Source organism: Myxocyprinus asiaticus, chromosome 40, assembly GCF_019703515.2.
Source record: "Myxocyprinus asiaticus isolate MX2 ecotype Aquarium Trade chromosome 40, UBuf_Myxa_2, whole genome shotgun sequence".
NCBI lineage: Eukaryota > Metazoa > Chordata > Actinopteri > Cypriniformes > Catostomidae > Myxocyprinus > Myxocyprinus asiaticus.
Window position 1 is genome coordinate 24,027,771 of NC_059383.1, and position 14,268 is coordinate 24,042,038.

Consider the following 14,268-nt stretch of genomic DNA (forward strand, 5'->3'; position numbering starts at 1 on the left):
TTGCATGTACTGCTACTAAGGACACAAAAACGTTTAAATGTATGTTTCATTTACATTTTATTTGATAAGTGTTACCATAAAGAAATATGAGATACATTTTGATTAAAAGCTCTCTCCACAACAAAGAACATTTTCCAAAACATTGTGTATTGTTAGAATACAAGGTCCCACTTTTAAGTATGTATGTTCTTTGCCTGATATAACTCATTTCATTATCGTAATGAACAGTATTAGGATTAAATTTTATGATGTATTAATTTAATTCATTGTGCAACTGTATACACCTGCATCTTTTATTTAATTATTAGGAAAGTAATACATAAACCACTTAGTGAATTTTACTGTCTTTGGTAAGACAGAAAACAAACTATGGACCTTATTCAAAATAAGGTCAGAATAAGCTCTGAATAATGTCTATGGTCATCTCATGTGTTCAATAGTTGCAGGTCATAAACAGCAACACCCTGCATTTCACAAAAGCACATAAAAGTGGGCAAAGTCTGTAATATGAACAGATCTATACACATCTCTCAATTTAGTTCCCATTCACAATCTCTTGATGTCCGAGGAACTGCTGAGGAACGGTTTCCTTCCACATATTTAACACATAACTTAGCATGTTTTCCCAATGCGGGCCATCACTCAGTGTTCCATCCTTCAGGGGTGCATTGGTTCGTATCACACTGCTTTCAGTTTTCGCCTCATCACTTTGTTCAGCTGTCACTCCAGGGTTAGGGTTGGTGACCATACCAAGGAAGAGAGGAGTGAAGGAAGCATCATCCACCAATGCAAAGATGAATGGCATGTTGACTGCAAAAGTAGGAACGGTACGCACTAGTGTAACAGAGGTCGCGGCTGAGGCCTCAGCTCCCTCCTCACTTAGCTCCATGCTTGAGGCATGCTGTACACCTGAGACCACTAAAGGGCCCTGTGCAATTCTGGAGAGTTCAGGCCCAGTAAACAGCAAGCCCAGACCTGAAGAAAAGAGATGAGAGTATGGGAATAAACCATGGGATAAGAATTGGCTGGTTAGAATTTCCTGTTAGCTCCTGCTGGTAGATGCTGGAACTACACCCTTTGGCATAAAAGCATGTTTCTCAATTGACAGTCATCAAAAGTAGCCATGTTTTCTAAGAAGTGGTAGCTTATGCGATGTTTCTGGTAGAGGTCTCGTAGTAAGCATTACGTCATTCATTCGTTCAATTCAGGCATCTCATCCAATCATGATCCGGCCCACGCCTTATAAGCTCCGCACAGCTGTCTCTTATCACTCGTTAGGCCATGTTGCTTTCACCCACCACCAATCCAACACCACCAGTTTAGGTCCCGTCCTTCTATATGGGGTAAGCTCCTCTACCCTGCAACCATCGTATTCCAACAGGATCTGACGGTTCGAGCAAGAATCCTGACGCTGAATCATAGGACGGGTCTTACTCCAAGGGGAAATATTCTTTACTAACTTACATTCCTTTACTTTTTAAGGAAAAGATATCTTTACTTTTTCCCTTATTCACCTATATTTTCCCTTATCTGCCGCTATTGATGAGTGATCATTCACATGGCAGCCGATCCCGAAGCTGAGCACCCATGAACAAAGATGGTAGCCTCGATTTTGCGTACTTCCAGGGAGCCCTGCACTAGCCAAGCAGATGCAATTAAAAAGAATGCATGCTGAAGGATAGAAATTTTACAGTCCTGTTTTCCTAAATATTAAACTCTCTCTTCACAACAACATTGATCAACTTCATGTGGACAGATAATATATTCAAGGACTTAACCTCGAAATGGCATGTTAACACCACATGAGGGAAAACTGACAAGTTTTGATGAAATTCACAGCAAAATGTCAATCAAAAACCGGCTTTTGTTCCTTACCCATGTTTGTGAGTGCTTGCCGCAGATCCTGTCGGTACTCAAGTTTAAATTTGGGTAGTTTTACATGCATAGACTTCTCATTAGGGAGATGTTCATACAGGTCTGATATGTTGAGCTTTGCAGCCGCAGCTGACAAATTTCCATGTGTTGGCACTGGCATTACCACCAAAAGACTTATATTTCCTTGGAAAGGGAACCTTGCAACCTGAGGGGATATGGACAAACACCAACCCTTTTTGAATAATTTAGAAAATAATAATAATAAAAAATAAAGAACAAAATCATGATTAATCAAAAAATAAGCTGAACAAAAAGTCGGACCTGTGTGCCGTCCTTTCTATCTACAAACATGCTGAGTGGATATTTGGATCCCATCATCATGTCCACCTTTACAGAAGTTTTTTTGTCAATGTAGAAGATATCTTTTACAGTAAACTTTGAATCAAAGCGAGACTGCCACTGCCCTAAGAGTAAGTAGTGAAATGTTTAAGTGTTTATAGCACATCAAACAGAGTTTTAATGTAGGGTGCTTCATATCTTTTTATTACAAAACTTTCTGTTATAGCTTGATTGCCACAAAAAGTTATTACTGCTGTCTGAATGCAGACAAATTGGACCAACCTTTAAAATGAATGGCGTTTATCAGCATAACAACAACATTAGTTGGAAGACTGGACATAAAGTTGGTTATGCAACCTTTGGTGGCTTCTTCCACCCAATGATTGATTTCCTCAATGGAGGTCAGTTGTGCAGCTTTAGATTTATACAAGTGCAAAGATCTGTCCGCAAAGTCCTGGTTCACCCTAAAACCTTTTCAAAGAAAAAAGCAACTGGAAAATCTATAAAAGACACCAGTAACCTGAATAAGAATAGCATTTTAAGTGAGTCAACAAATGCTTTGTTCTGAACCTGAAGCTCAAAATCATCTTACAGTTTTATCAGGTAAAGCCTGAATGAGGAAAAATGTCATCCTCACCTGGTATGAGGTAGAGACGGGATGCCATTTTGACAGCCTTGGCAGTTAGTTGCTCTTGGAGACAGCTTAAGGTTTCATGAAAATTAGTCAACTCTTGTGGCTGAAGGACTTCTAACAACTTCTCCTCTGTCTTGTTCCTAGCTCCTAATGAGTTAAAAACACACATATTAACACACAAACACACACACACACAAAAACGAAATAACTAGAATGCACCTGCTCTTTTGCATTTAATTATCTAATGTGTACCAAAATGGCAACAATAGGATGAGTAAATAATAACAAAACCTTTGTTTTAGGGTGAATTATCCCTGATGTCTGTATGTGTATGCTAAAAACTGCTCCAATTCCTCACCCAAAGCAAGCTCAGCAAGAGCAAGAGAGACACTCAGAGGAGATATAATTATATTTGGTTGCTCAGGCCTAGGCTGCAGATTCTTTAAAAGCTCCATGCCAAGTTTTGCCACTGCACCACCAACTGCACGTTGAGCCTCTAGACTTAAGATGTCATTGCAATTCCCTTTGCCATTATCTGTTGCATCAGAAGCCTGGAATGGAAGAGAGTGCCAGAGATAGGCAGATATAAGACTGTGCTTTTTAGAAAGAAGCTAGAGACACTGTTAGCAAAACAGTGTGGATGGACAGGTTTAGGAGTAAAATGTTATATCCAAGACAGTTAATGAAGAAGCTGTTTCTTACCATAAGTTCAGACCTAAAGAAACAGATCAGGGTAAGCACTACTAGACAGTGCTTCATGTTGTAACAGTTGGCCTGGAAAACACAATACAGAACATCTGGCATTGGCTTCAGAGAAAAACAATAATTAGCAATAACATCATTGTGGCAGCAGGGGCGTGGTCGAGCATCCGCCCAGAGAGAGAGAAAGCGGTAAGGGTGCATACACCTGAGCCAGATTATGATTAACACTTGTTTCTAGTTGCAGTGAGCTTGGGGAGAGCGGTATAAAAGGACCACGCCACCGACAAGAAGGGAAGAGAGAGCCAGAGATTCAGAGTCCCAATGAATAGTTGATGTGTTAATGTGAATCTAATGAGCTATTGTGAAGCTGTAAGCTCAGAAGAGTTAACAATTAAAAAGCCTTACCTGAGACTGAAGAAACCCGGTTCCCTGTGTCCTCCTTCCCTCCCTGTGTGAAGTTTTGTTACACTGGTGCCGCAACCCGGGAACATGGAACTGAAGGAAGTATGCCCCATGGAGTCCTCGCCACTGGCTGAAGTCCTCAAGTCCCTCGCCGGCCTGCACCACTCCCACCAACAGGCCCTGCTTGAGCTCCGACAGGACCAGGATCGCCGCTTCTATGAGATCCTCAGGGCTCAAGCAGAGGACCAGCAGGTGATCCGAAGCCTCCTCAGCCAGGAGAAAGCCCCGCCTGTGACCTCGGACAACTCACTCATGAAGATGGGTGCAGAAGATGACCCCGAAGCCTTCCTTGACCTGTTCAAGCAGACCACTGAGATCTGGCGTTGGCCGCGTGCTCAGTGGGTGGCCCAGCTTATCCCTTTGTTGTCCGGGCAAGCCCAGCTCGCAGCTCAACAACTGCCAGCAGCTAGTCTCCTGGCCTACGATGTCTTGAAGAAAACCATCCTGCAGCGGGTTGGCCGGAACCCAGAGCAACATCGCCAGCTCTTCCGGACGATGAAGTTGGAGAGGACCGGCCGCCCGTTTGCCTTCTCTCAACATCTCTGTTATGCCTGCCGGAAATGGCTATTGGTGGGGGACCAAGACTTCGAGGGAATTATCGACCAAGTGGTGCTGGAACAGCTGATCCGTCGGCTTCCAGAAGGGGCGGCAGAATGGGTCCAGTGCCATCGCCCGGAGTTGCTGGAGGAAGTGGTCCAGCTGGCGGAGGACCATATGATGGCGTGCTCAAGGGCGGAAGAGCCCTCTCTCTCCCTCTCTCCCCACTCCCCCTTCCCGTCTCACTCTGTCCTCTCTCCAGGCACTGTTCCTGCACCCCGGGCGCATTGAATATCTTCCCACTCCCCCTCCCCGTCTCACTCTGTCCTCTCTCCAGGCCCTGTTCCTGCACCCCAGGGGCATTGAAACCCGCAGCCGAAGCTGGTTCCTCACTTGCGCCGGTTTATCCCTTTCCCAGCAACTTCAGTACCTTCCTGCTCTCCCCCTCAGGCGGATACACCCGCCCCCTCAATTGTGTGTGTAGTGCCTGGGCCGGCCTGCTGGTGTTGCGGGTATCTGGAACACTTCTGGGATCAGTGTCCTGTGATGGAGCTGGGAGCTGTAATCCCCGACGCTCCACAGGCTTCCCTCGATCGGGCTGGAGGGTACAGGATACCGGTAAGAGTCAAGGGGAGTACACACCAAGCCTTGGTGGACATGGGTTGTAATCAGACCAATATCCACCAATGCTTGGTTCAACACGAGGCTTTGGACACAACCAAAAGTGTGAGGGTGAAGTGTGTGCATGGGGATATTCACAATTACCCCGTGGTGACCCTTGTGATACAATTCCGGGGAACAAAACAGATTGGAGTTCCCGTCTCACCCATCCGTTGATTTTGGGGACTAATTGGCCTGAATTCAGAAATGTATTAAAAGGAATATGTGGATGGGTCCTGCACAAAAACGACCAGATATGAAATATGCGATGCTCTGGCAAGGGAGGCAGAGCTGACGTGAGGGGGAAAGAGGCTGCAGCCCCTCCCACCCTCAGGGGATTTCCTGAAGGGGATTTTCCTTTGGTGAGGTCACGAGACGAAACCCTCAAGCACGTCTTCGGCCAAGTGAGAGTGAACGATAGTCAACAACTCTGGCCAAATGTCGCACTTTCATATCCCTTTTTCACAATTATAAATGAGCGGTTGTATAGAGTGACGCAGGACACTCAAACAAAGGATGATACAACCCAGCTCTTAATACCGCGGAGCCACCGGGAAATGGTGTTCCAGGCGGCTCATTATAATCCGATGGTGGGTCACTTAAGGGAAAGAAAACACTGAACCAACTAATAGCCCGTTTTTATTGGCCAGGCATTGGCGGCGATGTTCGCAGGTGGTGTGCAGCATGCCGCGAATGTCAGCTGGTGAATCCACCAGCCACCCCAAAAGCACCATTGCGCCCCCTTCCGCTAATCAAGGTCCCCTTCGAGAGAATTGGCATGGACCTCATCGGGCCATTAGAGTGGTCAGCACGCAGACATCGCTTTGTATTAGTCCTAGTGGACTATGCAACGTGATATCCGGAAGCAGTGCCTCTACGCAGCATCTCAGCACGTAATGTTGCGGAGGCACTCTTCCGAAAGAAATCCTCACTGATCAGGGCACAACCTTTATGTCACGGACACTACGCAAGCTTTACGAATTATTGGGCATTAAGTCAATTCGCACCAGTGTTTACCATCCACAAACAGATGGCCTGGTGGAGCAATTTAATAAAACCCTTAAAAACATGATTCATAAGTTCGTGCACAAGGATGCTAGAAATTGGGACAAATGGCTCGATCCCCTGTTATTCGCAGTACAAGAGGTCCCGCACGCCTCCACTGGGTTATCCCCATTCGAGCTGCTGTATGGGCGGCGCCCGTGCGGTGTGCTTGATGTCATATGCGAACCTTGGGAGGAGGGACCTTCAAACAGTAAGAATGAAATTCAATATGTGCTTGATCTTAAAGCAAAACTCCACAACTTGGGGGAACTAAAACAGGAGAATTTTCTCCAAGCTCAAGAACAACAGAGCCGACTGTATAACAGGGGAACTCGGCTGTGGGAATTTGCACCGGGAGATAAGGTACTCATATTACTCCCCACATCGGGCTCCAAATTACTTGCCAAGTGGCAAGGACCTTTTGCGGTTACACGACGAGTGGGGGATCTCGATTATGAGGTAAAGCTAACTGATAGAGGGGGCGCACGTCAAATATATCACCTCAACCTCCTGAAATTATGGAGGGAGGCGGTCCCTGTGACGTTGGCTACGGTAGTTCCAGAGAGGGCTTGAGCTCAGGCCGGAGTTGAATACAAAACACAAACATATCACCCCGGTCACTTGCGGAGACCACCTCTCACCGTATCAACTTGCAGAGGTTGCCAAGTTGCAACAGAAGTTTGCAGATGTGTTTTCCCCTCTACCGTTTCATACAAACCTCATCCAGCACCACATCTGACTGAGCCGGGGGTGGTGGTACGTAGCCATCCCTACCGAATGCCCGAGCACAAAAAGAAAATTTTCTGGAAAGAATTGGATGCAATGCTCGATATAGGGGTAATAGAGGAATCCCACAGCGATTGGTCCAGCCCGGTTGTTCTAGTTCCTAAGAGCGATGGGTCTGTACGGTTCTGTGTGAATTATAGAAAAGTAAACACAGTGTCTAAATTTGATGTCTACCCAATACCTCGTGTTGATGAGTTGTTCAATCGGTTGGGCACTGCTCGATTTTATTTGACAATGGATTTGACAAAGGGTTATTGGCAGATCCCCTTGACACCAATTTCCCATGAAAAAACAGCCTTCTCCACACCGTTTGGATTACACCAATTTGTGATGCTTCCGTTCGGTTTGTTTGGGGCCCTGGCTACGTTTCAGCGTCACATGGACCGAATCCTCAGACCACATTCAGCTTATGCCACTGCCTATTTAGATGACATCATCATTTACAGCAATGATTGGCAGCGGCACGTGCAGCATCTGAGGGTGGTTCTGAAATTGCTGCGATGAGCGGGACTCACAGCAAACCCCAAGAAGTGCACGACTGGATGGATGGAGGTACGGTATCTGGGGTTCCACTTGGGCCACAGGCAGGTGCGTCCCCAAATTCACAAGACTGCCCGAGGCCCAAGACCAAAAAGGGGGTGAGACAGTTCCTGGGGCTGACTGGCTATTCTAGCAGATTTGTACCTAATTATTTGGACATCACCAGCCCGCTGACTGATCTCACTAAAAAGGGAGCACCAGACCCGGTCCAGTGGATGGAGCAGTGTCAACAGGCATTTGAAAGACGCACTTTGTGGGGGGCCACTTTTACATTCACCCAATTTCTCTCTCCCTTTTGTCTTACAGACGGATGCTTCAGACAGGGGGCTAGGGGCCGTACTCTCGCAGATGGTGGAGGGGGAGGAGCGACCAGTACATTAGTCGCAAGCTCTCGCTGAGGGAGACTTAAGTACAGCACCGTTGAAAAGGAGTGTCTTGCCATCAAATGGGCGGTCCTCACTCTCCAGTACTACCTGCTGGGGCAGGCCTTCACTGTCTGTTCAGACCACGCCCCGCTCCAATGGCTCCACTGCATGAAGGATACCAACGCGCGGATCACCCATTGGTATCTGGCTCTTCAGCCGTTTAAGTTTAAGGTGGTCCACAGACCGGGAGCGCAGATGGCTGTCGCCGACTTCCTTTCCAGAAATGGGGTGGTTGTGGTAGACAGGCCAGATGTCTCCCTGGCCTGAGTCGGGCGGTGGGGATATGTGGCAGCGGGGGCGTGGTCAAGCATCCGCCCGGAGAGAGAGAAAGCGGTAAGGGTGCATACACCTGAGTCAGATTATGATTAACGCCTGTTTCTAGTTGCAGTGAGCTTGGGGAGAGCGGTATAAAAGGACCATGCCACCGACAAGAAGGGAAGAGAGAGCCAGAGATCTAGAGTCCCGCTAAGTAGTTGATGTGTTAATGTGAAGCTAAAGAGTTAATGTGAAGCTAATGAGTTATTGTGAAGCTATTGAGTTATTGTGAAGTTGTAAGCTCAGAAGAGTTTACAATTAAAAAGCCTTACCTGAGACTGAAGAAACCCGGTTCCCTGTGTCCTCCTTCCCTCCCTGTGTGAAGTTTTGTTACAATCATTAAATGTTATTATACTGTCTTGCCCAGTGAGAGTTTCTCTTGTCAGAATTTTTCATTTTTGAATATAATATTAGCATTGGGTCTGGTGTTTACACTCGTTTGAAGATAAGGTGCTTCAGAATACGTTCCCCCCCCCCCAAACCAACCTAAAAATACTACAAAAACAAAGAAAATATCCATGTATTCTTAGGTTTCATCTAAATTACTGTAAATGCTGTCTATAAAACTATTAGAATAATGAGTCAGCACAAAACATGACCATTTCGAAGCAATGTTTTCAAACAATCACCATGCTATTACACGTTTCACACAGCATAAAGAAGAGTTATTTTCATGTAAGTTATCATACTATGCGATTTGACATGTTTTAGTCGAATACTAAGTGACTTTACATGTTTCAGTATCATTTGCTAATGTAGCAGAAATCACCCAAGGTTTAATCAATGTTTTTTACAATTGAATTAATCTAATAAAATGAATTGCTGCAAAAAGATTTTCAACATTTTAAAATAGTTGTCATTCTAGAAATATTTTCTTATGCATATCTGGATTTCAGCTAACCTAGGAATATACCACTGCTAAACTAAAACAATCAGGGATATTTTGGTGAACAAATGGCATAAATTGTTTAAAAAGTTGAAATAGACTAAACTTACCAAACCAAAATTTTCGCAAGAAACTGGTGATAAAATTTGTGAGAGTGAATGATGTAGTTCCAGGACAGATCACTGTAAGTAAAATGCTGTCAGGCACTGCACTGTTAGTTAATGTTTTATCTGTTGTTGACTTGTGTCACCATTTAGTCTTAAATGTAAATATTAATATATGTGAACCTACGGTCAAACTAAAGAATCCCCACATGGACACCAAAATAGGTGCAGATACTAAAATATAACATTTTAGTTTATGTTATTTAAAAAAAAAAAAAAAAAAAACAGGATAGCAGTTATAGAATGTCAGTCCAATAAATCATTACAATCCTTACAAACCTTATAATTCATTTTCGGAATGCTTTCGATGGTATTTATGAATGATCTTTAACAATCATTGTGAAATTATAAACAGTTCATTTTGTTAAAGAAGGGTAATGCGCTAAATTACCTACTCATCTTCTTAACAATAACAGTGAAAAATTTCACGATTTTTAAAAGACAAATTATTTGTTGCACAGGATGTTATTAAATCTTGCCGATATAATTGTACTAAAATTAGTAGCAGTTTGTAATGTTTGCAGAAACAAAAGATGAAAGGGACTGGATCTAAGTGCAGGCTTTTAAATAAAACTCAGGAAAATAAACAAGAAACCAAGAGGAGAACAGAACAAACCACTACAACCATGACTTAATAAGAACTGACAAAGAACAGAGGGGAACACAGGGATTAAATACACAAGGACTAATAGGGTTAACAAGACACACCTGGGAGTAATAAACACAAGAACCAATGAACAAGGACAAGGAAAAAACTACAAAATCCATAATCAAACGAAAGACACGACATGACCAATAAACAAATTGGTGGTCGCCAAGGTAATCCTTACACAGTTTCAATTTTCAAAGCCCTTAAATGGAATTTATTTGTTCAGTTCACCACCCACGCAGAACCTTGAATTTGTATTCCCACCCACTGTTAGATTCAATGGCACTGTCAAACATTCAACGGACAACTTCTGCAAACCTGCACATTTTCTAGAAAACAACATTAAACATGTTTAAGCTTCCCAAATCCTCAGATTGTTATTTTGTAATACATTTACAACACTCATCCTTTAACAAAACCAATAATCAATAAAAATATAATCCCAACTAAAAGTGTGTTTCTAGGCCTGCAACTGACTGATTGGCAAAATTGAGGTCAGATGGCACTGAAGGCACATGCTCGGTTGTAAGCCTATTCCTGTTGATATTCACACAATATTTCAGACTAGGGGACGCCAAATCTATATAAATAGCTTTCTAGATTTCTGCCGAATTATCCAACAAATATCTGGTGCGAAAACAAGATTTGAACAAAGATTTTTTGTAAGGCAGATGCTATTTGCACCCCAGTGCAAGGCTTGAACACCCCAAAGGATGTCAAAAAAACCAAGATGTTGGGGGAATATGTACATTTCTATAGCTCTGTTTAATTTTAAATTGTAATCTGGGCCACCCTTAAAATGGGCCATGCCATTGACATTGCCTGAGCAGTTCAAGTGAATGCACAGGGCTGAAAAACACTCGTTCAAGGATGAGGCGTCATTCCGTGGCGTGCATGACAGAGCGCAGCAAATGTGTCTAAAATACTTGTGTACAGTTCAGCGGAATGATAAAGTTTACCCTCTTTAACTTAATGCGGATGATTCTAATGTATGAAGCTGTCTGCTGAAATAACAAAAAATAACCACAAATCTAACAACAAAGCTGAAATAAAAGTTTGCGTTTTACCTGTCAATCAGACACGCTTGGAAGTTGCGTTTGTTACTATAGCAACAATAATAGGCTGTAGGCCTTCTCAGAATCATCATAGACCTTATTCCCGCTAGCGCCATCTTTGATTTTTAATGGGAATGACAACGAGGCTGTGAGGGATGGACTTACAGTCTCTTCAATGGCACGAATGGTATAAAGATGTATAAAGCTCCTAGATCACATCTGATTTTCCACAATTCATGTTTTAGAGTTATTTGTATGCTGAATGTTCTTGGACAGATATTTTATCGATGTTTTGTCTGCGGAACGATCCAAAAACACTTTAAACTCTAGTACATCCCATTGAAGATACTGTAAGTCTATCAGAGGGTCCTCACTGCAGACTGTGGCGCGATGATGTAGTGGATCTACCCAGCAAACACACTTACGTTGTGGCGACGTCGCTGCCACATTCCATTTTTACCATTGCAATGTTGTTTGTATCGTGTTCTCCACATTGTTCGAGACATGTTCTCCACGTTGTGTCCTCATATGGCAAGTCCTTTTAATTTTTATTCCTTAAAACTTACTAGTATCTATTTTCATGTTACTAGTACTTATTTTTAGTGATTAGTAACTATTCCATTAGATACTTGTACTTATTCATTAGGTACTAGTATTGATTCATTAAATACTATTACTTGTTCAATAGATACTAGTACTTATTCATTAGATAGCCTACTAGTACTTATTTATTAGATACTAGTACTTATTCATTAGATACTAGTACGTATTCATTAGCTACTAGTACTTATTAATTAGCTACTTGTACTTATTCAATAGATGCTTGTACTTATTCATTAGGTACTAGTACTTATTTATGATATACTAGTACTTATTCATTAGATGTTAGTACTGTATGTATTCCAGTAGTGACTTGTAACTATTCCATTGTTACTAATAACACAATTAACATTTTTGCCATTGATTCCTATGGAGATCTGTGGTTCAGATATCACCTATTTACTTCTTACTATTATGTATTCCAATAGATACTAATACATATTTATTAGATACTAGTACTTATTCATTAGATACTAGTACTCGTACATTAGATACTCGTACATATTCCAAATGTTATTAGTAAGATTTTATATTTTACTAGTAAGATTTTTTGATTCTACTCTACAGTCACCATCCTGACTAGTCATTGCATTTGATGGGTAAAAAAACAAAACAATTGTTACTAGTAAGATACAAAATGTTAGTAGTAACAATAGGAAAAGACACTAGTGTCTAATAAATAGGCACTAGTGTGGTCACACAATGAACCAGGAGAGAGATGCTGGTTGAACCCAAATGTGGAATTTGAATGAAGAATATAAAAAACAATTAGCACAAGGCTTGGAAAAAAACAAAAACAAAGGACAATTTAGCTTCACTGCTACTATAGACAAGACTAGACAAGGAACAATTAAACATGAAGGTATAAATAGGGGCACAAATGAAGGCAAAGGCAAAACAGCTGAACACAATGATGGGGCACAGGTGAGGATGATGACTGGGCTTCTTGGGAAGTGTAGTACAGAAGGTGAATTCAAAATAAGAGTCTAAAAGACAGTGGGAAACACAGAACAGTTTGTGACAGAACCCATAATTGTATATTTATTGTTTCTTTTTTAAACCATTAAAGTCATTATTTGACATACATTAAATAATTAATCAATTGAATCCCGGGAGTTACTACAAAATAATAATAATAATAATAATAATAATAATAATAATAATAAATATTTGTTAGTAAAACATATATGAAATTATGTTAGCCTTCTTATTGTTTGCCTTTTTGGGGGTGGGGGTCCTATTGAGCAACCGAGAAAAATCGTACTTATCCCACCAGTCACAACTGGGACCAAGAATGTGATTGATGCTAGTGTGCCAGAAGCAATTTTCTGACGGTGAGATGTGCGTGAGCGGGCGATGTGAGTGTTCAGCAACCACTATCGGCCCTACAATAAAGAATAATGTGTGGGGAAGGGCAGTCAGTGGACTTTTTGGTGCCCCCCACTGCCTAGCCTACACTGCGTATAGGGAGAGGCGGTACTGATTAGAGCATTTCACTTAATATCGCGTTTCTACATAAACAGACCATTGCGACTTCCAACTCAAAATGTCCAATAAATTAAAAAAAAAAAAAAGAAAAGATATATATATATATATATATATATATATATATATATATATATATATATATATATATATATATATATATATTAAAAAAATCTTGACATCACAGACAAGGCAGAAAATGAACTTTAAGATATAAAGGTATTTAAAACAGTGGCAGAATATACAGTAGCATTACATCTGGATCTTTTACACCAAACCAGATCGTAAACTAGCAGGATAGAAAATTACCCTTTGAAGTTTGTTAACAGAACAATTTAGTATCATCTTAGAAATGTCCCATATTATTGGTTTTGTTTTGATATTTACTTAATTTACACACAAAAAATAAAACAAAAGCAGTACTCACATTTCTTCGCTAGATGAATCTACGGCTGTGTCTCCTTTCAAAGGCTGTGCATTTGGAAGGGAATGTGTGAGGTAAATTTTAGGAAAGTTATAATGATGTAGAGAGAAAATAAAACAGATTTTACAGGTGTAGCCTACTTTTAGTCTATAATACTTTATTTTAATTATATATTACTATAATTATACATATTATATACTCTACATCCGTCTGCTGGGGAACTTCAACCTTGGAATTAACATTACTTGCATTTGAACATCATATTTCGAATAAATTGGCGTCATTTTATTTAGGCAAATGATGTTCATTTCCGTTGAAGCAAAGAATTGTGGGTTGTGAGTGCCCACGAAGGATACACCTCATGCATCCTCCGAATTCCCATGAACGAAGGTCACATTCGAAGTGTCCTACTCGCTTTTCTGAAATGAGACAGCTTCGATGACGTATGTGGCGACGACAGATGCGACCTCCGGAGGACGCAGCCTTCGAAACGAGACACAGCAGCAAATCCTCTTCAAGTGGTCCAACTGTCAGTTGAAATTTAAAAGTGGTAGTCAATACAACATAGCACAACATTAATCAGTCCCAGCAAACAGGGGACGTCCCCCGGACATTGCGAACATCCACTTAGGTCCGCATTTGGTCCGCTTTGTAACATTCGCTGGCGGACGTTCTGAGGACATTCC

At 41.9% G+C, this 14,268-nt stretch overlaps 1 protein-coding gene across 2 annotated transcripts; it reads right to left on the reverse strand.

The window, feature by feature from the left end:
• Positions 1-40: 40 nt before the first annotated feature.
• On the reverse strand, positions 41-9,392 carry LOC127431276 (alpha-2-antiplasmin-like). Of its 2 annotated transcripts, none has more exons than XM_051681653.1 (9): positions 9,316-9,392; positions 3,956-3,998; positions 3,551-3,622; positions 3,207-3,399; positions 2,852-2,995; positions 2,497-2,685; positions 2,197-2,339; positions 1,876-2,080; positions 41-975 (listed from the first exon to the last, which is right to left on the reverse strand). In XM_051681653.1, the coding sequence occupies exons 3-9, from the start codon at positions 3,605-3,607 to the stop codon at positions 536-538; spliced, it is 1,371 nt and encodes a 456-aa protein (XP_051537613.1). In that variant the 5' UTR covers positions 3,608-3,622; positions 3,956-3,998; positions 9,316-9,392; the 3' UTR covers positions 41-535. The 2 variants fall into 2 exon arrangements, with proteins under 2 accessions (XP_051537613.1, XP_051537614.1); XM_051681654.1 differs by lacking the exon at positions 3,956-3,998 and adding an exon at positions 8,592-8,634.
• Between the last annotated feature and the right edge of the window lie 4,876 nt (positions 9,393-14,268).

Coding starts and splice junctions, on each gene's coding strand:
- LOC127431276 (XM_051681653.1), bottom strand. CDS start 3,607: ATGAAGCACTGTCTAGTAGTGCTTACCCTGATCTGTTTCTTTAGGTCT. Junction 3,400..3,550: donor TCTTTAGGTCTGAACTTATG/GTAAGAAACAGC, acceptor CTTCCATTCCAG/GCTTCTGATGCAACAGATAA. Junction 2,081..2,196: donor ATAGAAAGGACGGCACACAG/GTCCGACTTTTT, acceptor ATATCCCCTCAG/GTTGCAAGGTTCCCTTTCCA.